At 47.8% G+C, this 25,532-nt stretch overlaps 1 protein-coding gene across 2 annotated transcripts in view; it reads right to left on the reverse strand.

Moving 5' to 3' along the window:
• LOC126524290 (uncharacterized) overlaps positions 1–18,020 on the reverse strand; it is a 60,172-nt gene extending 42,152 nt beyond the window's left edge. The window contains exons 1-2 of one of the 2 annotated variants that reach the window (XM_055067231.2): positions 17,056–18,020; positions 3,943–4,114 (exon numbers count right to left, since the gene is read on the reverse strand). In XM_055067231.2, coding sequence (XP_054923206.2) covers positions 3,943–4,114; positions 17,056–17,684 — 801 coding nt within the window. In that variant the 5' untranslated portion in view covers positions 17,685–18,020. The remainder of the gene's footprint in view (positions 1–3,942; positions 4,115–17,055) is intronic. The other variant, XM_050172623.3, reaches the window with a different exon arrangement.
• Between the last annotated feature and the right edge of the window lie 7,512 nt (positions 18,021–25,532).

The following is a 25,532-nucleotide window of genomic DNA, read 5'->3' on the forward strand; positions in this document are numbered from 1 at the left end:
CTTTCAAGTATGAACCTTCTTACTTTTTCATCATAGACCCTATCATCTGAACAGGAAATGAAATGCACAGCTTTCTTCTGTATAGACTCACTCTTGTTAATATATCATTTTTCTGAAAAGGGTTCCACAATACAGATGTATATTAAGAATTGGTTGGATTAGTGTTCTTTACATTAGCAGTTCAGTTCTTTGAGGAGCCACACAGCACTGCAGGTTGTCAAGTTTGTTTTTATTGATTTCCTGCATATTACTTCGATATGCTTGCTCCAGGACACATTACAAGTGAAGAGGAGCCCAAGGTATGCTCATATTACTACTACTTACTAGCTTTAGTATTACTACTACATGTACTACTGCTGTTACTTTCAGTAGTAAGGAATCATTGAAAGAGTACAAGAGGAGTTAACCACCTAGTAAATTACATAGAGACAGTTTTGCCTAAGTTAATACTCATTTGCTAGGAATCACACCATGAACAAAGCTGTGTAAGGAGAACATTTCCTTCAGGAATGGTACACACATTTCATTATGGCACATGCAGTGCTCCAGAACTGTATAGGGCGCCCTGACAAAGTTATGTGGCGCTGGCATCATTGCAAAGCCCAGCTTACATGTTCTTAATGGATAGATTAACTGAAGTACTCACACATTTTTTTTTTCCTCTTACAGGAGCTGCTGACACTAAGATGGAAGGTTCATAGTTGTTGTAGCTTGTAACCTATCTGCCCTCAGTGGCTTTTCACAAATGATATTTGTCCCAGGGCCTGTTGCTGTAATAATCTTGCTTGAAACATTATTCATTTTCTCACAATATGTTAACGATTTAAAATTTGTGCTGTTATTGTTTGTCGCTATATGCATTGTGCGCTGCCTATAGAGGCACCACTGATGGCTATATAGCGGGCGCTTTCGAAAGCATGCTCAGGATGCAGTAACAGACGACAACACTTTACAGCAAGGATGGCTGAAGTTTGCGGCCACGATTTCTCTTTTTTTGATGTGCCAGATCACTACTCCAGCCATCACAGCTGCAGGAAAAACATGGAAAAACAAGCGAGGCAAAGCCCAGTTATACTAGGTGGAGCTCGTGTTAAGTAGCTGCTTCATTTTGTTGATTAATGCAATGTCTCGGTTGTCCTTGTTTTTTAAAATTCTACCTATCTATAATACATATGGGTGAATAAAAATGTGAGACTCCTACACCACCGAAGCAATCCGCTGTATATGTCGACAAACCCCTTCCCAGCGCAGTTTTTTCAATTTGGAGTTCCCTGAGAAACCGGCTTGGAAACGTGCAAAGCTAAAATGTTACCAATGTTTGAGCATTTTTTTCCCCGAATGTTATGGAAGAGAGAAGCCACAGGATATATTTAAAAGTGGAGAAGTGCCTGCCAAGGTAGATAGTGCTGGCGGCAAGGTCTGATATAGGCATTGCCACTGTCTACCTTGGCTTGGCGTAGGCATTGCACACCTACACCACCAGGGATAATAAGAAAGAATTCAATGGAGTAAGAAGTGCATGCGCAAAATGGCACTCAGCTGTGAAACACACAAGGCAATCTGCATAGTAAGTCTGCTCGGACAGCATTAAAGGGGCCCTGAACCACTTTTTATCGAAGCGGGGAAATGAATTTGAAGGTAAAATAGGCTATCTCGGAAATACTTTGCCGCAAAATGTACTTCAATGCGTTCAGCAGAAGCGGAGTTGCAAGCAATGAAACATGCCCTTCGCAGCGCTCCCGCTCCTTCTTCAATGCCTTGCACTGCGAAGGCTATGGCAGAGCAGGGCATGCCCACAACGCTCCGCCTACTGAAAGTTACTATGGCGTGCAGTTCAAATTTGATTTGGGATGTTAACGTAGATGGCACTATTTCCAATTTTGATGCCTACGGCGCACCAAACGTAAGCCAAACGCGGTTGTCTTCAGTGAGCCGCAGTGTGCTTAGCCATTGGATTCGCCGCGGCACCCTGTGGCAGCCACAGTATGTGTGCCACATAGCAGACCTCGGCTACATGCGAAGGTAGTGCACAGCATTTGCTTTGTGAATGACAGGGCTCGAGCGCATGCTCGTGTGCTATGTGGTGTGGACTGCCTTTGTCCTTCACCAGCTTGACGGAGGGATAGCAGTCATGTCCAACTTGCGCATTTTGGAGAGCTTTCAATAAGTCTGCCAAGGTGTATAACCAGGAGCAGTGAGTGCATGCTGGCAACCATGCGTGTGGTCTGGCCTTAAGTGTCGCAGGATTCGAGGCTAGTTGAGTGCTCAAAACTAGTTTAAATTAGAGAGACCCGACGGCTACGACACCTATAAGCAGGGTGGCCAAAGTTTAATTGCAATGCGGGTGGCTGAGCATGACCAGATGATAGTTGGCTTCTTACGGATCGATATAATTATCTAAATTCGAAAGCAGATTTTCACTTACTTCAGCCTGTTTACTAAACTTCGTCAATAAATATACACAGTAACAGTAGAAAGAAGCGCACTGATCCAAGCACCCGCCTTTATTGACCTCAGCTGTTAGCCAATAGTAGCCGCGTGTCAGAATCCACTCTGTTACGAAATAAAGCGTCTAGAAAAGAGTGTGGAGAAGGCTTCTGCAGGAAAGATTGTTTGAGCAAAGGGTGTCTGCAGTCTGCCTGCGAGCTCCACATGCTGCGCACAACTGCAAAACATGGCTGAAATGTTCACAGCAGTGCATGCTATGCACGGACAATGTCTTTTCAACAAGCCCAAGGGGTGGTTCAGGACCCCTTTAAGTGTAATTTCTTTACAAATCTGACATGGATTCGTCAGAGAAATTTAAATAAATATACCATATCCAACACCAAACAGCAATCCTCGTCCTGAGCTACCTCTCTTATAACAAGTTTCCCAAGCAACCCTAATATCAAAGATGTCCTAGGACGAAAGGAATAAAGCTGTTAAAGAAGCCTGTGCCTGTAATCATTCTGATAAAACACAAAGTGATTTAGGCCCCTTACAAACAAGCCGAGATAAAAACCTTGTACAACAAATCAACAACAGTTCTGCATGAAGTAACTGGAACAGTTTGACATGTGCAAGCCACACACAAAATAGATTCAAAAACATTACTGCAGGACAGTTGGTGCGACAATTTAACGGGCCGCATAAAACCAACGAAATCAGTCCTTGTAAGCAGCAGCAGCTTTAACACACAACACAATGCACTACAGTCGTGCTAGGGGAACACGGTGACAATGCGACAAACAGCAGAAGCTGCAAGCGGCATTCAGAACCTAAGCAAAATGCCTTTAACCTGTATTCTGCATTGCGCACAAACCAAACTAAAAGATGGGTAGACCGTGACCAACTTCATCTCTTATCCGTGAAAACACGATAGAGTGCAACCAACCCTGAAATGACAAGAAATTTCCCGCCACATGGCAACAATCCATTGCTGCCATTTCTCTCGCTGATGAAGCCTCGCAGGAAATGATTAGAACTGTGTTGCCAGCAAGCTTTTTACAGGTATTTGAGCACGCCACTGCACAACGATCGTTCTTCAACGTGCCTTGAAGCTTTGGCCACCACACAGATGCAACGTGTTGCTCATTTTACTCTGAAAATGTGAATCCCTTCTGAAGTGCACTTAGCAAGGCCGCCACCAGTGGTGCGTCTGTTGGCGCACACTATGCATATAGTTGCAACTCCAAGGCACCTGGCTTGCATTGCCACATGCGAAATTTGTCTTGTCTATACAAGCAGTGCCAGAGACAGAGAGAGGAGAATACTTAATGAGGAAAGTTATGAATATTTTCTTTGCTAAGCACCACTTGCCCTCACTGATGCAGAACAAACCGTAGTGGTTTGACCCAGAAACTTCTTCCCTATACTTAAAGGAGCTCAGATACGCACGCACACACACACACACAAACTTTTTTTTTTAATATGAAAGAAAAAAAAAAGAAAGCTTCTGACCTGGATGCAGGCAAGGCTGGCGTCCGAGAGGTTCTCAGCATAGCTAACACCCAAGGTGCGTAGCCGTTTGCAGATGCGCAAAGCCTCAAACGAAGCATCCGTCAACTCCTCCCCATCCAGCTCCAATGAGATGAGTTGGGGTCCCAGGCGCTGGCCCAGCTCGCACACCGCCCTGCATCCAGCAAAGGGCAAGTCTTAGGGCTCATTCACAATGGCAACTGATATAGGTTGATTGACCGACGATGACTGGCGACCATGAAGTTACTCGAGGTGATCGATGTTCACACAGGCAAGTGCGATCTGCCCATCACTGCACCAAAATGTCTAGCAATTGACGATGATCATGACTGCTGACACCACCATCACCAACTAGCTTCACCAACAGTAGGCTTGAAAATGCAGTCACAAGACTGAAAAATCAGGCAGCAAGTGACTGACCCAGGTGATTGCTTTTCAACCAAAATGACTATTTAGAAACACTTGCGAGTTGTCACTTTGCAACCAACTTGGTCGTCCAACCTCTGAATGTCGCCGGCACGAATGAGCCCTTAATACAAGAAGGGCAGCGAACAGATCACTGCCGGTTCTGGTTTTTGTGGTCCCTCAGGCAAAATGACAGCATAAAATACAGTACAAATAAACATGTGCCCAGAATTGTCGCCACAAGGAAGATGGGCAACAACAGAGTGCTACTACCAACCATGTATACTACCAACCAGTTTAAGGATGTGTTCCAATTCTGGTCAACAGTGGAGACTGTCTACTCTGACGAAGACAGGTATGAGCCCAAGTAAAGGCAGGCATCTGGAACCATCTGGAAGACATCTCCGTGTTGTTTGCATCAACAATGAAAAGCTAGTGATATCGTTGAACTTTGAGTGTGCAAACCTATTAAAAACCACATCATAGCTTAGATTAGATGTTTTCCTGTGAGCAGAGGACTTTCCTGTAGAGTTTCCAAGCTTTCTGCTCAGCCACCACCTTGCTTGGACAGCAAAGAAGCCTGCATAGTTTTTGTCTCTGATGCTGTCTCTTTTGCTGCCATCATCACAATTGTAATAAGACTTAAGATGGCCACTGTCCACTTAGCTGTCTATTTAGCCTTCTACAGCAAGTACTAAAATACAGCCCATGACGGCAAGGCCTGGTGGTTAAGACATTTCAATTTGTTCTCACAGAATGCAGGTTGAAATTTCATGGTCGTTATGACTATTTCAGGTTTGTGCTAGACCTGGTCATAGTCACATCAGCACAAAATATGCAACATGAGAGACACATTGCATCTCATTTCACAGTGCTATCCGAAGTGGTGAGGAAGTGTGAGCAGTGTTACGTTTCGCCTACAACGCGCGGTAATGCCGGCGCGGATGCAACGGACGCCGGGGCTTTGTTCAAAGCGGCGGACATTTTGGCCCGTCCGACGCCGCCGCAACGCCTACCCGCCAAGCGTGTCCAGGCGTGTTTCAGTGCCACGTGTCTTCGTGTGTGTGTGTGTGCCCACGCTTGTCAAAGCGCGGCATCAGGGGAGCGGAGCTCCCCAAGTGAAGGTTGGCGATGCGTCACTACACTCGGTTCAGCAGGTCTCTCGGCTCGACAGTTCGCGCCGTCGTGGGGTCATGCTCCGCCGTCCCGTGACCTTCATCCCGTGACCTTCATCCCGTGACCTTCTCTTTTGGACCGCGACGCCGAGGGTATAAGAGCAGCTGCCCCCGGACGCCAGGAGAGAGGCTCCGATTTGTACTGTTGAGTTGCGTGCTCTCCCGTCTCTCCACTTCGGTCGACCTGACCGGCCGCTCTTTTGCTATGTTAGAATAAACAAGTTGCTCTGTTACCAGTCTTCTCTTGCTTTGCCGGGACCTTCAGATGCTTCCAGTGCCCCAGGCCGCCAGGCCAACGCTACCCTTGGGGCTTGCGACCCATTGGCAATAACGGGCGTCAGCACCGAGACCCCAACAACTCGTGCCAGCGGTACGATTACAACATCTGGTTGCCAGCGGTGAGATCGCGACAACGGAGGCCAGCAGCGAAGAGATGCGGTTGACTGTATGCTGAGCAGCACAACGACCATCCGGGAGCAGCGCAACGAGCCCTGTGTGATGACTGGTTGCCTGCAGCGGAACGACTGCGCTGAAGTCTTGGCTGCGAGGTTTGGTGAGTGCGGGACTTTCTTCTTCTGAGTTTTGCCAGGCTTTTGTTAGTGTTAGAAACAGAGCTGGTAATTGGGGTTGTCGTTGCTGCCGGGTTAGTTTGCGGCAAGACAATAGTAGGCAGTAGAGAAAGCAGCATTCAGAGCAGCCATGGATTTGAAGTCGTTGCGCAAACCGAAATTGCTGGAGCTTGCAAGAGAGTTGGGTCTGGATGTCTCAGACAAACTCAGAAAACCGGAACTGCTAAGGGCTATTCTTGAGTTAGAAGCTGAGGATGACGAGCTGTCGGAATGCCTTGAGACCATTGAGGAGCGGGCAAAAAGACAGGAGCGCGAACTTAAAGAACAGAAAGAGAAAGATGAGCGCGAACGAAAAGAACAGAAAGAAAAGGAAGAGCGTGAACGTAAAGAACAGATAGAGCGAGAGCAACAAGAAAAAGAGCGCGACCGTCAACACGCTTTGGAAATGAAGCGTCTCGAGTTAGAGATGGAACGCGCTCGTAATGGAAGTCAGGCACACGGTGCAGGAGAACGAGTATTGTTCAAAATGACTGACCTGATGCGGCCGTTTAAGCTTGGAGAGGACATTGGTTTGTTCCTGGTTAACTTTGAGCGAACGTGCGAGAAGCAGGGGTTCTCTCGGGAAACGTGGCCACAGCGCTTGCTCACTTTGCTACCCGGCGAGGCGGCCGACGTAGTCGCTCGCTTGGAGAGAGAGGAGGCAGAGGATTTCGACAAAGTGAAATCGAGTCTGCTAAAAAAGTACCGGCTGTCAGCGGAGGCGTTCCGTCGGAAGTTTCGGGAAAATGAGAAAGGCAAAAGTGAGTCACATACAGAGTTTGCGTACAGGCTTATGTCAAACATGCAGGAGTGGCTCAAAGAAGAGAAAGCGTTTGGTGACCACGAGAAAGTTCTGCAGTGTTTCGGGCTAGAACAGTTTTATAGTCGGTTACCTGAGAACGTGCGGTACTGGGTCTTGGATAGGCCAGACGTTAGTACGGTGGCTAGAGCCGCTGAGTTAGCCGAGGAGTTTGTGACGCGTCGGGCTCGTGGAGCTAAGGACGGTCAAAAGGGTGAATTTGGCTCCAAGTTTGAGAGGCCGAAGTTCACACCCATGAGAGCAAAGGGGGATACACGTAGTGCGGATGCGAGTGAAAGCAGTCCGACCGAACGTACGGAGACGGCGGCAACCGAAGCCGAACGCAGAAAGCGGTTCGAGATGAGGCAAGCGCGCGTTTGTTATACGTGCCAGAAGCCGGGTCACTTTTCGGCGCAGTGTCCGACCGAACGTAAGGAGACGGCGGCAGCCGAAGCCGAACGCAGAAAGCGGTTCGAGGCGAGGCAAGCGCGCCTGTGTTATACGTGCCAGAAGCCGGGTCACTTTTCGGCGCAGTGCCCAGAAACAAAACCAAAAGTCGTGTTTTTTTCATTAGGCAGCACTGACGAGAACATCAAGCTTCTCGAGCCTTACATGCGAGACCTCCTCGTGAACGGGAAAGAGTGCCGAGTGCTTCGCGATACCGCAGCTACGATGGATGTCGTTCACCCCTCTTACGTAGAACCCGATATGTTCACGGGCGAGTGCGCATGGATCAAGCAAGCAGTGGAAGCTCATAGCGTGTGTCTGCCGGTAGCAAAAGTGCTTATTGAAGGACCTTTCGGAGCACTTGAGACGGAGGCCGCAGTGTCATCTATGCTGCCCCCCCAGTACCCGTACTTATTTTCAAACAGGTCCGATCACCTCCTGCGCGAGAAGGGGCTTTTGTTTGGTGAGGCTAGCGTTCAGGCCTTAACCAGATCGAAGGTTCGGGAGCTCGCTGCAAAGGCGGTAGTTGCGGGGCCAACGTTGATGAACGATGAGAAAGGGTCAGAGGCGCAGCAAGCTGGTATTCAGGGCACGCCCGAACGGGATAAAATTGAGCCTGTAGCGTTAAAGGCACCAGATACTGGAGAGGAAATTCCCGATGCGGGAAAGTTAGAAGAGCTTCCGGTCGAGCTTCCGGGACTAGGCTCAGTGACGAACAGGAAAGACACCGATCAAGTCATTAGTGACTTAATAAGTAAAGCATCGCTGTCGCCTGAGCAGAAAACCGAACTACACCAGCTCTTACAAGAGTTTCAAGGTCTGTTCTCTGAGAGGCCTGGTAGGACTTCTGTCCTTACTCATGACATAGAACTTACCTCCCCAGAGCCAGTACGATCCAAGGCGTACCGGGTGTCACCCCGCCAGAGCGATATTATGGAGGCTGAGGTAAAGAAAATGCTACAGCTCGGTGTTATTGAAGCGGGTGAGAGTGATTATACCTCCCCTTTGATTTTAGTTGAGGTACCGGGCAAGGAACCTCGTCCTTGCGTCGACTACCGCAGGCTTAATTCCATCACTAAGGATCAAATTTATCCGATCCCTAACATCGAGGAGCGCCTTGAGAGAGTGAGTAGCGCTCAGTTTATTTCCACCCTAGATCTTGTCAGGGGTTATTGGCAGGTTCCACTTACAGAAGAGGCTAGTAGGTATGCGGCGTTCATTTCACCAATGGGGACATTCCGTCCTAAAGTTTTGAGTTTTGGTTTGAAGAACGCGCCATACTGCTTTTCAAGCCTCATGGATAAAGTGTTGCGGGGACAGCAAGAATTCGCTTTACCGTATCTAGACGACGTAGCGATATTCTCCGCATCCTGGCCTGAGCATATGGCGCACTTGCGGGCAGTGCTAACCCGCCTGCGCGATGCGGGCTTGACAGTCAAGGCTCCCAAGTGCCAGTTAGCACAGGCCGAGGTTGTCTACCTCGGACACGTGATTGGTCGGGGTCGTCGCCGCCCCTCTGAAATAAAAGTGGCCGCTGTGCGAGACTTCCCGCAACCGCGCACGAAGACCGATATTCGGTCGTTCTTAGGTGTCGCCGGCTACTATCAGAGGTACATCCCCAGGTACTCTGATATCGCGGCTCCCTTGACGGATGCTCTAAGAAAGACAGAGCCGCAAACAGTCGTCTGGGATGAGACGAAGGAAAGAGCTTTTAGCGCCCTAAAGAGCGCCCTAACAAGCCAACCTGTGCTACGATCGCCCGACTACACAAAAGGGTTCGTTGTTCAGTGTGATGCTAGTGAGCGAGGCATGGGCGTTGTACTGTGCCAACGGGAAAATGGAGAAGTAGAACACCCCGTCCTGTATGCTAGTCGTAAGCTGACCAGTCGTGAGCAGGCGTATAGCGCCACCGAGAAAGAGTGTGCGTGTATCGTGTGGGCCGTTCAGAAATTGTCATGTTACCTAGCCGGCTCGAGGTTTATCATTGAGACGGATCACTGCCCTCTCCAATGGCTGCAGACCATCTCTCCCAAAAATGGCCGCCTCCTGCGCTGGAGCCTCGCTTTGCAACAATATTCCTTTGAGGTGCGTTACAAAAAGGGGAGTCTCAACGGTAACGCCGATGGCTTAAGTCGAAGCCCCTAACGTGGGAATCAGCCTCAAAATTGCTTGTTACTGATGTTTTTCTTCCCGAGGCAGGATTTTTAACCTATTGCTTTTGTGTAGTGTTTCAAAGTGATGATGTGCTTTTTAGTGCAATTTTTCCGATTTGTGGACGCGTTCTGAGTGCTGCTAAACTACTGTAAGGAACTAGGCAGCAGTATAAAAGGGGGAAGAGCCTGGCAGGGCTTAGTGAGGGTTGTGCCGTGCTTGCTGACTGAGCGGTTGACTTTTGGCGTGGTTCTAACGCTTGCCGGAAACGAGAACAAAAATGTCAACTCTCCCGAAGTCACTTTGCAGTGTCCTGTGTGCACCTGAACGTGAGAACGAGGCCTTCTCTGTGCGCTGCGCTCAAGAAACGCCCAAGGACGCCCAACTTCGGTTATGAGCATCATCGAGCGACATCCCTCCGGACAGCGGATGCAGTCCCCTGACCATCGGGATCTCCTTCCCCCGGCGGGGCGGTCTGTTACGTTTCGCCTACAACGCGCGGTAATGCCGGCGCGGATGCAACGGACGCCGGGGCTTTGTTCAAAGCGGCGGACATTTTGGCCCGTCCGACGCCGCCGCAACGCCTACCCGCCAAGCGTGTCCAGGCGTGTTTCAGTGCCACGTGTCTTCGTGTGTGTGTGTGTGCCCACGCTTGTCAAAGCGCGGCATCAGGGGAGCGGAGCTCCCCAAGTGAAGGTTGGCGATGCGTCACTACACTCGGTTCAGCAGGTCTCTCGGCTCGACAGTTCGCGCCGTCGTGGGGTCATGCTCCGCCGTCCCGTGACCTTCATCCCGTGACCTTCATCCCGTGACCTTCTCTTTTGGACCGCGACGCCGAGGGTATAAGAGCAGCTGCCCCCGGACGCCAGGAGAGAGGCTCCGATTTGTACTGTTGAGTTGCGTGCTCTCCCGTCTCTCCACTTCGGTCGACCTGACCGGCCGCTCTTTTGCTATGTTAGAATAAACAAGTTGCTCTGTTACCAGTCTTCTCTTGCTTTGCCGGGACCTTCAGATGCTTCCAGTGCCCCAGGCCGCCAGGCCAACGCTACCCTTGGGGCTTGCGACCCATTGGCAATAACGGGCGTCAGCACCGAGACCCCAACAACTCGTGCCAGCGGTACGATTACAACAGCAGGAATGTGGTAGCAAGTTTCATGCAGCTAGGCAACATATCATTGTTTTGTTTTTCGAGTGCTAATCTGGCCAATATGGCATTGCTTCAGATTCAACTCAACCACTCTGTGCTCTAGAATAAACTAAGAACATTTTTCATTGCGAGGCTTCTAGTACACATGGCCTTCAAACAGGTGCTGGCTACTGAGATAATCAAGCTTCTGAGAAGATGAATTTATTTACAGAGCCCATGTGGGACTAAACTGTATGACACAGTGCTTGTGGACAACGACTTCTAGCTGGGTAAAATTATTCTTTCAGTTATTGAGAGGGCAGTGTCACATAGATAGATACCCCTAGTATTTTGATATCTTCCACAGGCTATGCAACGCGGTAACATCATTCCCTCACCCTTACTCCATTACCTACATGAGATAGAGACAAGCTCAGCAACATTGCAAGAAGGAGTTATTTGAAAAGCCCTTCATGCGTTTATTTTTTCGTGCTTGTTTAATTATTTTCTTTTCATAATGGCCAGCCTTGTATTTATTTTACGCCTGTTTTATGTGACAATATGTTCATTCTGCAATGACCTCAACAAAAGATAGCAGCATTCATAAATAATTTTTTTTTAAAGTGGCGGCACCACGAGTTGAAGACAGACAGAAAGGCAAGCAAAGACAAAAGCACTCCCAAAACCATGTGAAGTAGCGTGCCTACAAATGAAAAGTATGCACCACCACCAGCTTGGTGGTACATAAGCGTGTATGCAGACTAGCCCCTTAATTAAGTATGGATGCCTAGTATTGCGACCATTTGGCACATACTTTTATAGGGTCAGTCAATAGGCTGGAGCAGGGGCAACAGATTTGAGTTCCACTTACAAAAACTGACTGTGAATTAAAGGCACCCTCAAACATTTTTCTAACTCACCATAGAACGAGATCACTTTGAAATTACGTTGCCTCACGAGACTCTTGCTGCAAAAATTTTTCTATTTCTTAAAGCACAAGTGAAGCTAGACGTAGTTATTGGAGTAACGAGCGGCTTTGTCTTCTTTCACTTTCTCTAGCGCGCTGGAAGGTAGACGGGGGAGCTACACAGGGGGCTTAGGGGAGCAATGCCATGCTGACCCTGTCCGAGGGTTAAATGCAAAATGGCTTGTGGTGGCACCACGTAGTGACAGCAGCATGTACGCTCCGCTTTTCATGTTGAAGGCCACGCGCAGAATACGCAGGAGCTGTTGTGGTTAGACTGGCAGTGCAAAGAGGACATGGTTTTTCTGTCATTTTCAGGTCACAAACATATTTGTAATATAACTCAAATGAGCGATAACTGTATTACTGAGAATGTCCTTGCAAAAACGAAATCACCAAATAACTGTTGTGGGTTTAGCTGCTTGCGATTATGCTGCATGACAACGCTTCGAAGGAGGGAACGAGCAATTTTTACAGCTTTCGATGGGATTGTGATTTCCCTGCTGCATGCAGCACAATATTTGGCTTGCATGTTCACAGGAACCTCCCATTAACAGATCGGCAATAATTTCTTACTATATCCACAAAGTATTTCAGGGCCCCTTTAAGGGGGACTAACTGTAGGGCTATTCGATCTTGCATGGCTGATGAAGGAAATTAGCAACAACAACAAGAACTGTAGCCTCAACTGTAGTTGACATGTACATAATGCATTCATGATTTGTACAGAACTGTTGTATGGACAATGTAACTGTTGTGTAGCAAACAGTTATGTAGTGTTTACATTCATTATAAGTAAAACAATGTTTATAAGGGTTAGATAGAAGATAGAAAGCAAATTAATACCCAGTGGTGCACACCTCGTTGCCCACACAACTTTGGACTGCATTATCGCCAGGATTAACTTAAGAAAACAGCAAGATAGGTTGCACTGTCACTGGCCCACAAAAGTGGCGAGATACCCTGCCTGGCCGCAAAGACACAGCTGCACTCGGAGAAGAATGCATCATATGCACACACAGGAAATGGAGACACGGGCACGCACTTGTCTCCTCTTCCTGCGTGCAACTATATTTTTTAGCTGATTGGCTGTGCATTAGGCATGCATTTTGGCAATCAACACCTCAGACTTTTGCAAATAAATTGTGTACATTATGGCTACAGCTCGGTCACAATTTTGTAGTGATGCCTTCCACTCAATTCTATTCCATTCTAAGCATCCACCGAACATGGCCGGCTGATCCCATTGACAATGCTGGCTGAGTGTGGCTCTGAACTCTCATGAAACATGAAAAGGAATAGCATCAAAAAAGGCATTGCTACAGAATCACATCCCTGCAATGTGCACAGTGTAAGTTTGTGCAATGCTCTTATAGAAGCTAAGGAGACATCAACGATCAATGGGCAGTATATTAAGGGAAAGAACTGAAATAGCAAAAGTAATGCAAATCTCAGAATGACCACCACAGATTCTAGATAAAGGCGTCTTCAACAAAATGGTTACAATGTGCCGCTACATTGCTTGAATGCTAATTGCATAAACACCGACAGTCATCACGAGGTGCGTTCTGCTGGGGTCTTTCCATCACACTCCAATTACATTGCAGTCACTTTGACTACAAACCAATGCTACAGTTTTGTGCATTGCTGCACAACAACTTAACTACCGGGCAATCATTTGATGATCAAAAGTAGAAAGAGAAAGAACAATTTAAACTAATTAAAAGTCACAGCTATGCAGTCAGACAGTTTGCCCATGAATGAATGGTAAGGAACTGTGCAGCATAACATATGAGAACCAACAATTTTTGCTGCAGTGCCATTCAATTGACATTAGATTTTTACATGCAACAGTGCTTGGGAAAAAAGCTCTTCAGACAGTCAATTGTAATGTTTTGCATTACACAGGAAAGATAATCGGTCACCAACAAGATGCAATGCTACAATAACAAAAGCAGAATAAATCATGCTCTCACAAAATGTGCATATGCACAGTGAAAAACTGCTTTCAATTCAGCAAGCCAGCAAGTTAACACTATAAACAAAGAGCTAATAGTTACAATTCACTTTTACATTCTGCCGAGGCCGGAAGTTGGCCAAATGGTACAGGGGATGACATTATCTCAGGAAGTGTCAACCAGCATGTGAGGTATCAAACGAGGAAATTGCGCACTATGGGGACTGCTGAAAACAGCTGAAGAGACATATGTATTTTGTAATGATCACTTTCTGCGATACTATCACCTTTGCATCATGTAGTGCTCAACCAGCCAATCAAAGTGCCAATATACAGGGTGCTGCATATTTCCCTGTATTACCATCCCATATTATCATTAGCATATCACTCTGTATACCGGTGTGTGCCTGACAGCCAAGGCGATAGTATCACAGAATATGTCCCACATATTCTGCGACAATCACTTTCGGCGATACTACCGCCTCGGCTGTCAGGCACGCACGGATGTGCAGGGTGCTGCATATTTTGCTGCGTATGTTCGAAAAAAAAGTTTTGCACTCACTGCTGCACTGTTGCAGCAGTGCACTGCAGCACTGCTGCACTGAAATTTTGCAGTATGATCACATGCTTGAGTACACGTCATTCAGTGTAACACTTGCCACCAAGCTCAGTAACAGTTGCTACAGTTATTGCCTGGTTTGGGCTGCGGACTCGAAAAGCCGCCTACTGGCAGCTTTTTTTCCCGCTGTCCTCCATCTGTAATGTACATGGTGGAAACAAATGTTTGATTTGTTTTTAAGAAAAAAGTGCAAATTTGCTGCACTTATGGGGATGCGAGCTGCTGCCGCGACGGCACAAGCATAAGCTGTATTTGTAGCCAGTCAGGGAGGTTTGCTGCGTGTTGCCCACTACTGGAACATGCGACTGCCCTCCCTAAATTGCTGCTTTCTGCAGCTGCCGGCAGGTGGCAACACAAGCTTATGCTTGTGCCATTACAGCAGCAGCTAGTCCTCATAAGTGCAGGCAAATTAGCACCTTTTCTAAAGAACCAAGCAACCAACTATGGCAAGTGTCACGTTGAACGATGTGGACTCTAACATGCGATCTTCTGCTAAATTTCAGCAAGAACAGTGCAGCGGTGAGTGCAAGATCTTTTTTCGAATGTACAGGCACCGACAAAAGTGGTATACTCCAAGCAGTGGGAGCCGGAGCAACGGCAAACTGCATCGCAACCCCATCTACAGGCAGCATCTGGGATCGAGACAGCCAATGGGTGCCCTTTGTTATCTGCAAGCATGTTGCTTGACTCGTGTCAATGTTTCGTGCTTCAGCTCGCCAAAATGCCGAGCGACGCCGCTGCAGTAGCAATCTGCGTGGAGTATACCACTTTTGTCGGCGCCTGTACACTGCTAAATATGCAGCACCTTGTTGTATTCTGCTACAATCACTTTTGGCGATACTATTGCCTCCGCCGTCAGGCGCATGCTGACTGGCTGGTTGAGCATTACGTCATGCTAAGGCGATAGTAATCACCACGACCTACTGAATTCCAGACCTGCACAGATGCCCCTTGCCCAGCACGCCTGGTCTAGTTCACCTGTTTTGCCACTATGGACAGAATGTACGGATAGAGTGGTGCTAGTTATAACCTGTTCACTGTCGTCCGCTTCCGCAATCTGTCGCAACGCTCGTGCAGCCATTTCGTGAAGCACATAGCATTTGTATTGGTGGTGAATGAAAATCACAAATATAAAAAGAAAACACAATTTGCGAATGTTTTGCGTTTGAATAATGAGATAAGAGGAGGAGGAGCGGTGCAAGAAAGATAAAAAACGACCACAGATGCAGCTGCCATGCTAGACGGCATAACTCTCCCTTTCCTAGCCTCCATAAGAGACTGAAAAAAAAATTCATAGAAGATTCATACGATAAACTAGCTTTCTTGAGTTGGCTGCAGATACAAGCAATTCCTGCGCCCGATTTGCACAAGAAATTGAGAGTCTGTTTGAAGGAAAAGTGAGTTTTTTTTTATATATTGCTCGATGTTTAGGAGAGTTGAAAGCTTGCAAGAGGGATCGCAGTGCTTTAAATAGTGCTCCACTGCAGGCTTTATTGTGTCACGGAACTCTTTCCGAACTTCAAAAGCTAGCTTTTCTGCATGGTAAGGCGCCAGCATAACGGTGGTGTGAAAGATACGTACGCAGTGAAACTGTATGCCTAATTCTCTTTTTGAACTCGCGACACAGGCAACTTTCAGGACTTAATAGGAGTGATAATGGTTCTGTCGTCGAACGTTACGGCGATTGCCAGTTTCTAAAAAGCGCAGAAGCAAACTTTATTGTGTAAACAACGAAACTATTGTGAACTTTACGAGCTCTGCAAACAATGCGACTTAATGTGCAAGATCTGTGCGGTTTGTTACTGCGTGAAAAGGAACTAGGAGCAGCTGTTTTACGCTGTTTTAGGGAGCAGCGAACTAGATGCACTAACATTTTTTATGTTCGGGCAGTTAACTTTTGCACCCAAATGACTGATCAAAGCTTTGTAACATCGCTGTCACTGTGTTCGCAAAAATCATCAACTATGCAAGCGGTTCGTTACAACAGAACAGCCGCCGTTCTAATTGCAATGCGGCCCAAGTCAAAAGTAGAGTAACAGACAAACAGGTCATAAAAGCAACACCAACGGCCAACGGTTTAACGAGAATGGACGCAAGCGGCTCCCATAGAAGCTGGATATCTGTGCAGGTCTGGAGTTCCAGTAGGTCGCGGTAATCACTTTCGGCGGTGCTATCGCCTCGGCCGTCAGGCGTGCGCTGTGGCTGGTTGAGCACTACGTCATGCAAAAGCAATGAATGAATGAATGAACTTTATTGCCCTTTTAAGAGAGGGTAGGGGCCAGGGGGAAGAGAGGCAGGTCTATGTACTCCAGTCCCAGCAGGCGTCCGTCACCACATTATGTGACTAGACATCCATCTACCAGTCGGAGTAGGCCTCCGCTACCTTCGCCGCCCACCTCAGGACTTGGTCCTGTAGGCTGGGATCGGAGCTGCGCAGCGCAGTCTTCCACAGCTCCTCGTTAATAATTAATGGTTTGAGCGTGCGGAGGTAGTTTTGATGGGGCACTGCCACATGATATGGGAGAGATCTGCTATCGGGACAGGGCAAATGCGACACTTGGGTGTCGGGTATGTGACGGAAAAGAATAAGTGCAAAGTGAGCGGGGTGAGAAAGTATCGCCGGAAGTGATCGTCGTAGAATACGTTTAGTGGTGCGAGGAAGTTACTGCTGGCGTATGCGATGGTCTTCGCCCACATACCACCGCTCAGTGACATGCAGAATCTATGACCGAGCACAATTAACACGTCAGCACGCCCAAATGCCTTTCTTTTTTTTATCACGTGCGTCAGCGCAGGTGAGGTTAGACCGCGCGCACGTCGTCTTGCAACGGCAGCCGCGCATACCTGTCCGTTATCCTGGGAATGCCGTCGGCATTGAGGAACCTCAGGTGCGGGCAGCCGCGCGCCAAAGCCACGATAGCCTCGTCAGTGACCAAGCCGCAGTGCGAAATGTTGAGGCTCACGAAGTAGGGTAGCCGGCACAACGCCGTCACGGCCGCGTCGTCCATGGCCTTGCAGCCTTCGGCGTTGAGGTGCGAAAGCTCCGTGCACGCATCGACGAGCGCAGACACAGCATCGCAGTTTACGCCCACCGAGAAACCAACGTCGAGGAGGCGCAGCCTGCGCACCGCAAACGAGCGCGCCGCCAGTTCGAGCACGTGCGGCGAAGCACGCATGGTCAGGTCTTCGAGCAGCGGCGCTCGATCCAGGAGCGACCCGAAGCTTGACGCGTCGCAGTCACCGTCGACTTCGACGCGCTTCCACAGCGACGGATCGTACGCGAGCCGGCGGAAAGAATTAGACACGCGTGCGACGACAGTGAGCTCGCAGTGAGTCAAGTAAGAGAACACCAGTAGCTGAAGCTCGAACGGCAAGTCCTCGAACTCGATGCCGAGGTGGGTGGAGCTGCCCGGCGATTTTTTCGATTCGACATCACTGCCGCTGACACCACTGCTGTGCAGTTCTCCGTTCATTGCGTCAGCAATTCCTTTTAGTCATCACTCCCGAAAATCGCGGCAAGAACTTACGAGGCGTATACCAAAGGGACATGCATGACGACGGTAAGCCACCCTCAGTACGTCGGACCGTCACTTTCCTGCAGGCAGCTGATCGACGACGGGCGTGCTGTGGCACCGATGTGTCGTTCCCTGGGTCTAAATAAGAACTGACAATGTTGCAATACCGCCAAAGATCAAAGAACTGCGACATAAATAAATTGTCACGTGCTTTCTGGCGTAACTTGGCGCGGGCGCGCGCGCTCCGTTGGTGCAATGCGCAGCCATGGAATGAAGCCCATGGTAGAGCCTTCACATGGAGGAAACAAACTAAGGAGAGACCGTGACGTCACTCTTTGCGAAGCTAAAGAGAAACCGGAAGTTGGCGTCGCTCATAGCGTTGTTCCGCCTATCGGGCCAGCTCTCCTCTCTTGTTTGCATTTCTCGCGCAACCACGCCGCGCTGCGCGCAACCGTGCTGCTCGGACCCGTGCGCTCCGCAGCAATACTAAGCAATCGTTAGCACGTTAGCATGATTCCGCAAAAGAGGGAAAAATTCGCCGCGAATATTCATTTGTCCGTAGCCATTGCCGTAGCGCGGTACATTGCGTACAGCGTTGCATGCGCGTTCATTTCACGAACTTTAGTTCCTCCTGTCCCACCTGACCACAGCAACATACGGTTGAGCACGGTCCAGATAACGCAGCGCAACAAAGCACAGAGACCAACGCAAACCTCGCCGCACGGCGCCTTTGCCACGGTACGAAACCTACGGAGCTACACGTGTGAGCGCACAGAACAATAACAAAGCCGCCATTGTGGGCCGAAAAGAAGGGGCCACTACAGCAAGGAAATAAAAAAACAGCAAAACAAAGGAGAATCTATTAGGTCATTTCCTTCACACTTTTCTCCTAGCGCGCGGAGGGGGTACGGCCAGGTGTTCTGTGGTACGGCCTTTCATCAGTTTCCTTCCTCCATGCCCTACCCCCTCCGCGCGGCGTGCGTCTATTTGTCGTACAAAAATCCCTCACGTGACCTGATCCTAGGTGCCTAGAGCAATGCCTCCTTTACTAGATGCCAGCCGCGTTGTCCGTAAACTCGGTTCCTGGCCCTCTCCCTTTTCTCTCCTCCGCAAAAAGGCAACGAGCGCCACTTGTGGCGGACGTCTGCAACCTAGATCAAGTGCTACGGCCTCTGAGATTGGCACGGCGTCTGTTGCCATCTCCGAGGCCCGCGATAACGCTCGATAACAGACGCCCGCGCATATAAAGCGCCGGCGGAGCATTCAGCCGCCGCTGCCACATCCGCCGGAAGTTAAAAAGGCAACGAGCGCCGCCTCACGGAATTTATGCTGAACTAGCCTCAACTAAGGGAACCGCCGCCGCAATGGGAAAGCGAGCAACGCGGCTGGCATCTAGTAAAGGAGGCATTGCCTAGAGACAGCATCGTTTAGGGATTTTTGAGAAGGCGCGATGCTGGCGCCGAGCGACGCCGTGGTGTGTTCGTCCTCGGCGTGATCGTTCTCGGGACCGCGCGTTGTTCAACATTGCACATGTGATTATGCTTGCGTTGCTTGTGTGTTGGTTGCAGGTTCTGTGTTACTTGGCAGAAAGCCGTGAGTAGTGGCGGTGCGGCATTGCGGCTTTGGCCTCGGTGAGCTCTGGCAGTACAGAATCTGCGTTGTGTGACCCGTGCTTTCTTGAGAACCCGGCGGTGGTGACAATTGAAATATCGAACTGGCCTAGCGCCTCGGCAGCGAAGTTCTGCGAACCGCGATGTGGCGTCGCCGTGTCCGACTTTGCTTAACGGACATCGAGGGATGTGCTGCTCGCTGCAAGTCATGTAAATGCAACTGCGTCGACCGCCCACTGTTCAGCGCTGAATGTGCGTTTGGTGTGCTGTGCGTAAAACTAGTGGCGCAGCCGTGCAGCGGGGGTGGCGGAGGAGTAGAGTGGCTTAGGGGCTTCGTTTGCGCGTTCACAGACGTGTGCTCCCGTCTTGGTCTCATTAGCGGCTGTCGCGGGATTGTGGTGTGCTAGCTCCTTGCCTAGTATGAAGTTTACGACGCTAACACACAGCATGTTCACGTTTTCCCGCGCTATGTGTCATTTGCATGACGGCCGATTTGATAACGAGACATATGTCTGTGTTCTTTGCGTTTGTGTGTTGTAAATTACTTTCTGTTGTGGAAGTTCTGGGAGTCTTATTACGCAAGGAGTGCGAACGTAAACATAAACACGTGTGTCTGAAATTTTGAATTACCCATAATACCCTCTACGACTGATAAGTGGGCTACACGGCCTGTGTGAATCAGCTACCGTACGTTGCGAAGCTCTTCCGTGCGGTAGACGGATGCATGGTGTGCGATTATTTCTGTACTGTTGTAAAAACCATTTGTTTATTCACTCAATACAAATGTGCGGCTTCTTCGCCGCAGTACATTTTAGTTACGCGGTGAAGCATACTAAAAGTGGGAGGGGGCCGCTATCAGCCAGCATAGTATGTCCACTTAGGCGACCTGAGAGGCGGCGGGTGTATAGTTAAAGAACTCTTATTATGTCCAGTAACAGTGGCCCCTTTTCACTTTTAGTATGCTTCACCGCAGTACATTGCTTAGGCTTCACCGCGAAATATTAGTGTATTGCGAGAAAGATAATCGTAAAAAGCCTGACTATGCAATGTTTTTTTTTTTTGTAGCTTGCTACACCACAAAACAGGGGTGTAAATAAGCATCGTGCAGTAAAGCATACTAAGAGTGGATAGGGCACATAGGTTTACACTGTGCTCATTATTTTCAATTGTGACATAATTTACAAATGCATCTGTACTCCTGGTAAGCTTAATTGACAATTCTTCGTATATTACAAATTCATATTGCAGGGAAGCTTACTAAAGCACATTCGCCATTATGGTACGTGTTATTCACCTTCAGTGCAGGAGCACAATGCGGATTCTTGCCCCTGCTTTTGGCTGGACTGCACATGCTCTTTTAAAATTGATTCATTGTTCATAAGTGCACTGGTACTTTACTCTAAACTGGAGGGCTCAAGTTGAAATGAAAGCACAATGTTTATTAAGGGGACAAGATGTTGCCGAGATGGTTGCAGCACAGCTTTTTTTTTTCTTCCAGGCACCTTTTCTACTTGAAGCTCCCATGGCAGTGTTTCGAGCCTCTTTGAACCAGCACATACTGTATATAAATATTGGACACTGATTGGGAACATAACCTAAGTTCATGCCTATCTATAGTAAAAAGATGTAGCACGACCAGACAAAATAAAAGAAGGGGGTGGGCTGCAGCAATATTAAGTGTTAAATGGTGCTTTATCCTTTCCCTTAAGTTTTCTGTTTTTGTGCTTTCTATAGATCCTCCTCAGTAACCACGCGAGTGCCGAACTTGAGCTTGTTGGTTTCAAGTCTCATAGTTGTTACTAACAGAACAGTGGGATAAACGAACAAGGGCTTGGAGGCATCCGTTCACCTTGCTTGCCTCATGGTGCTGCTTCATAAGCACCGTGAGCATCCAGGCCAACTAGGAGGGGAGGTTTGTTGCAATCGCTACTGAACTTTATTGCCACCAAACCAACAGTGCTCTCAATGACAGCTTTTGGACAGTAGAGTGCTTGCACCCAGCAAAGTCCTAAGAAGCAAGCATTCAGGATGTGCAAAGTAGGCTTTTGAAGCTGGCAGCATTACTGAAGGGGCTTTGCCCATCTGCCCGCTTTATAGATACACAAAGATGATTTGCTCTTTAAGAGGGATTGTTTCAGAGGTCGTTACATGGCAACAGTGGTGGGTGTTTAGTAGCTTGTCTTTGCCCAATGTTAATAATCTGTTCCTTCTCCAGCGCTCCTGTGGAAGTGCCTACTTTCTGGACACAATGTGCTCTCCATGCATGCATGCATTTTTAGCTTGTAAAGATGTCTATTACCCCTTGCCTCAAGCTGGTCCTTGCTGATGTCACCCAAGAAGGCATTGGGGAGTATGGCAATGTACACTTGCAAAACACTGATGATACCAGTGAAACCAAATTAATGGAGCTGCTGTTCTTTTTTTGTCCACTCCATCCTTGTTAGTTACAATGAGCAATGTCCGAACAGAAGGCATATGTAGTTGGTCGTGCATAGCCTGCACGCTAAGACTTGTTGGCATGTTATGACCTTAGCACAGTGTTTATATGTAAAAACCTTCTGATGTGTTGATGACTTCCTTCTTTTTATCATACTTTGCCTGATGGAGCCAGCAAGTGGGTCAACCAGATGTTCAACAGGCTTCCCACTAGTTTTCCCAGAGTCTCCTTTACCAGGGTGCTGCTCATAGATATGTTTTCTTGACCTTGCACTGCACTCAGGGTGTCTACCAAGTTGACATTTCCAAATTCCCTGAGTTTTCCAGGTTTTCCCTGAGTGCCGTTGCACAATTCCCTGAGTGATGCAGAACTATGTTTTATGTCAAGACGGGCTGAAACCATATCGCCTGATGCTGTCACTCTCTAGTAAGCACATGAAAAAAATAAAGAAGCGACTTAATCCAATTTGAATACTAAGGAGTAGTGTTTATGTTATTCAAAAAGAGAATAGAAGACAGGGGTTAGTAAAATGCACAGCAAATAAAGTGTCTTCGAAAAAATTGCAAATGAAGACGGACATTCACAAATATACGAATAAAAAGGAGATGCACATAGAAGCAAATATATTCGAATATGAGCTATTTCTATCAACTGATAGCAAGCTCAGTGGTATGAGGCCCGAACCCTGTCACAATTGAGATTCTCTCTCAACCGCTAGTAAGTCAACCTCAACTGTCCTGACATACTCTCAGCCCGCGCATGACGCCTGAGTGTTGTGTTTCACTGCTTTAAAGAGTTTATTTTGGTTTGGATGCGGGACACCTGCATCTCGGCATCAGCCAAAATTTTGTTTTTTGAGCTCAAACTTCTTCAAAACGGCGGCAGCAAGCTTCCTTTCCCGTTTCTTCCTCAATGCATACATCATTTCTGTTCTTGTCCTCCTTCGGCCACTCGTTCACCCCAAGGACCATTTGAAGCATCTTGGCCAGTTGCACAGTCCACGACCGATTCTTAGAACTCCCTAGGGGTAGGGAAAACGTTCGAAAAATCGGCCAGTAGGAAAAAAATTAATGCGGGTTATTTATTGCCCTTAGGGGCTCAAACCGCGACAGGCACGTTCGAAAACGCTCTGAAGCCCTATCGGTACACATATTAGGCATATCGGCGCTCGTACTGCGACAGGAAATACAGGGTGCGCGCGTGTATAATTAAGGAATGCATATTGTGTTCCGTGGCAATGTCCCCTTCCCACGCTTGTTATGCTTCACTGCAATACTTATGCGTATGCTTCACCATGTAACATTTCTGTACAAAGGCGAAGCTGACTTTCGGGAACTGGCATTATGCAACGCACCGTGTTTTCTAAGTTCCTAAGCCAATCACGAGGACCATAAATTCGGAGTCCGTGCCATTGCTGACAGCAGCTAATTCTTTCAATAAAAAACTCGGCATCCAACGGCAAGAAACTTCAGCGCGAACGTCGAAGCAGCTAGGCCTAGCGTTGCCGCAGTGGTGGCAACGGCTGCCAGCGGATCTACGTGCGAGAGTGCCGGTTCGAGGTGGCGAAGTAATCAAAACAGCAGCGGTGGTACCTTTGATTATTGTCGTTTCGGACCCGTGGTCACGGCAAAACGTCCGGAAAATCGGACGGCGAAGAGTTCTTGCGTCCGAAATTTCACACGTTCTGATACGTTGACTCTATGGGTTACGTGGCGGTGCCGCGAAGCCGTCCAAATTATCAATCTGGAAACTCGGTCGTTGACTGTACACTGGCAACTCCTCCAGCCGACGACAGCGCGTCAAAGACGATTCATTACGATTCCTGTCTGTTGCACGAGCCAGCATTACCGCGACTTTCGACCCTTTCAATAAAATTGGCGCTAATTTTCCCTGATAGAGGCCCAAATTCCCTGAGTTTTCCCTGACTTTTTCCAGACTACTCAAAATCCCTGAGAATTCCCGGTTTTCCCGGTTGGTAGACACCCTGTGCACTTCAACCATGGCCACACCTGCTAAACCTATAGCATGCGATCAAAAAAGTGCTATACATCATGTTGCTCCAAACTCATGACATGTGCTACAAGGCCTTGAGGAACACCCTCATTTATTTACGTCCTCATCATACTGTACGAAGCTTCGCATGATAAGTCCGACAATTAACATCTGCTGGTTTTTCAGTGTTATTCCTGTCCAGCTTGATGAAAGCTATCCTGAGTGTTTCAAAAGCAAACGACTGCTGCTGGACAACAAGTGCTTAAAACAAGGGGCACTATAACCACATATGTCACACGAAATGAAGAAGGCCAATGAGTATATACAGGCGGTTTACTTTATATCCAACAAGCTTGGTTCTCCCTTTGCTAGTGAGCAAACTCAACTTGCCCCGAATACATGGCCTGTGACAAACTATGTGCCAGATGCTGTGTCCCCTGCAAAGCTGAAGATGTGTACGAGATCCTGACACCCTGCAGCGGCTTCTACACTGGGCAAACAGGCTACTATAAAGATAACTGCCTTTACTAATTTGCTAATAACATGAAAACGGGCAGAAATTTGGCTATTCATTGGACTCAACTGCAGGTGCAAGCCACCCTTCCACCGGATGTGTATTGTTCACAGAAACTGGAGCTATACAAATGCATATAAAAACAATGATGGTTGAAAGTAGTAGAGCTGCACTATATTCTGCACAAGCAGTGCTATCTGCAGCGCTGGTACCTTATAGCCACAATTCATGGCTGGACCACCATGCAAAGGCACTATTCTTGAATTAACTTCTATTATATTTATGGTGGCCATATATTGCAATTGCATATCATCCACATTGTGTGCAATATGGTTAAATGTCAATTATGATAGCCATTCCTAATCTGAAATGCAACAAAAGAGCAAATATAGGCAACAAATTGCAATTCAAAGAGACAAAAGGCAACCAGTGCACAGGATAAGTGACAGAGTTCCTTTTATTGAAAAAGAAACGTGGCATGTGTCATGCCACCACCAGTGGGTAGCAATCTTTCAAGCTTGGGTGACAGAGGCAAAACTTAGCAAAATGCTACAATCACGCAGTAAAACGGCCTTGGACACAAAAAACCGACATCATATTGTACAGAATGAAAGGGCAAGACTTCATCTAAGAACAGTCTATGGCACCACATACTTGAAATGGTGTAAAAAATGTTGACATGCCCTACCCATAAAGAAAAAGCAACAAACACAGAAAACATGCCTTAAAATGCAATGTGCAGAGTCTGAAACCAAGAAAAAACAACCCGTAAAGGGTTTCGCTAAGTCTTTCAATGATTAAAATTGTCAAACTGTATCATCACTTCTTAGTGAACCTGCACAGCTGAAAAGGAAGGAAGGAAAGCTCAATAGCAGGGCTGCAGAAAGTGTCACCGAATAAATATACTTTGCTTACCAACGATACCTGTGGTTTAGTTGTGGTCTGTGTATAAACTTTTCTTGTTTAGAATGGCTGAGCGGATAGGGAAAAAATGACCATAAGAGCACCAGGTGTATGCATAGTCTACGCACAAAAAGCCACTGCTTTCTTACTTCTTTTTTCTCTGTATTACTATTCATGGGAGTATTTAGGTGCCTTATTAGCACTGCTAACATCCCACTGCAAAACACAAAATTGGGCAAGTTGTGGCATAAAGAAAATTGCAGTTTCACTCATAATGTGAAACAATGATGCAGTAGCTGGTGAAATATGCACAGGAAGCTTACTTCATGCAGTGTTTGCTGAAGTGAACA

This window comes from Dermacentor andersoni, chromosome 3 (genome assembly GCF_023375885.2).
Source record: "Dermacentor andersoni chromosome 3, qqDerAnde1_hic_scaffold, whole genome shotgun sequence".
Lineage (NCBI taxonomy): Eukaryota > Metazoa > Arthropoda > Arachnida > Ixodida > Ixodidae > Dermacentor > Dermacentor andersoni.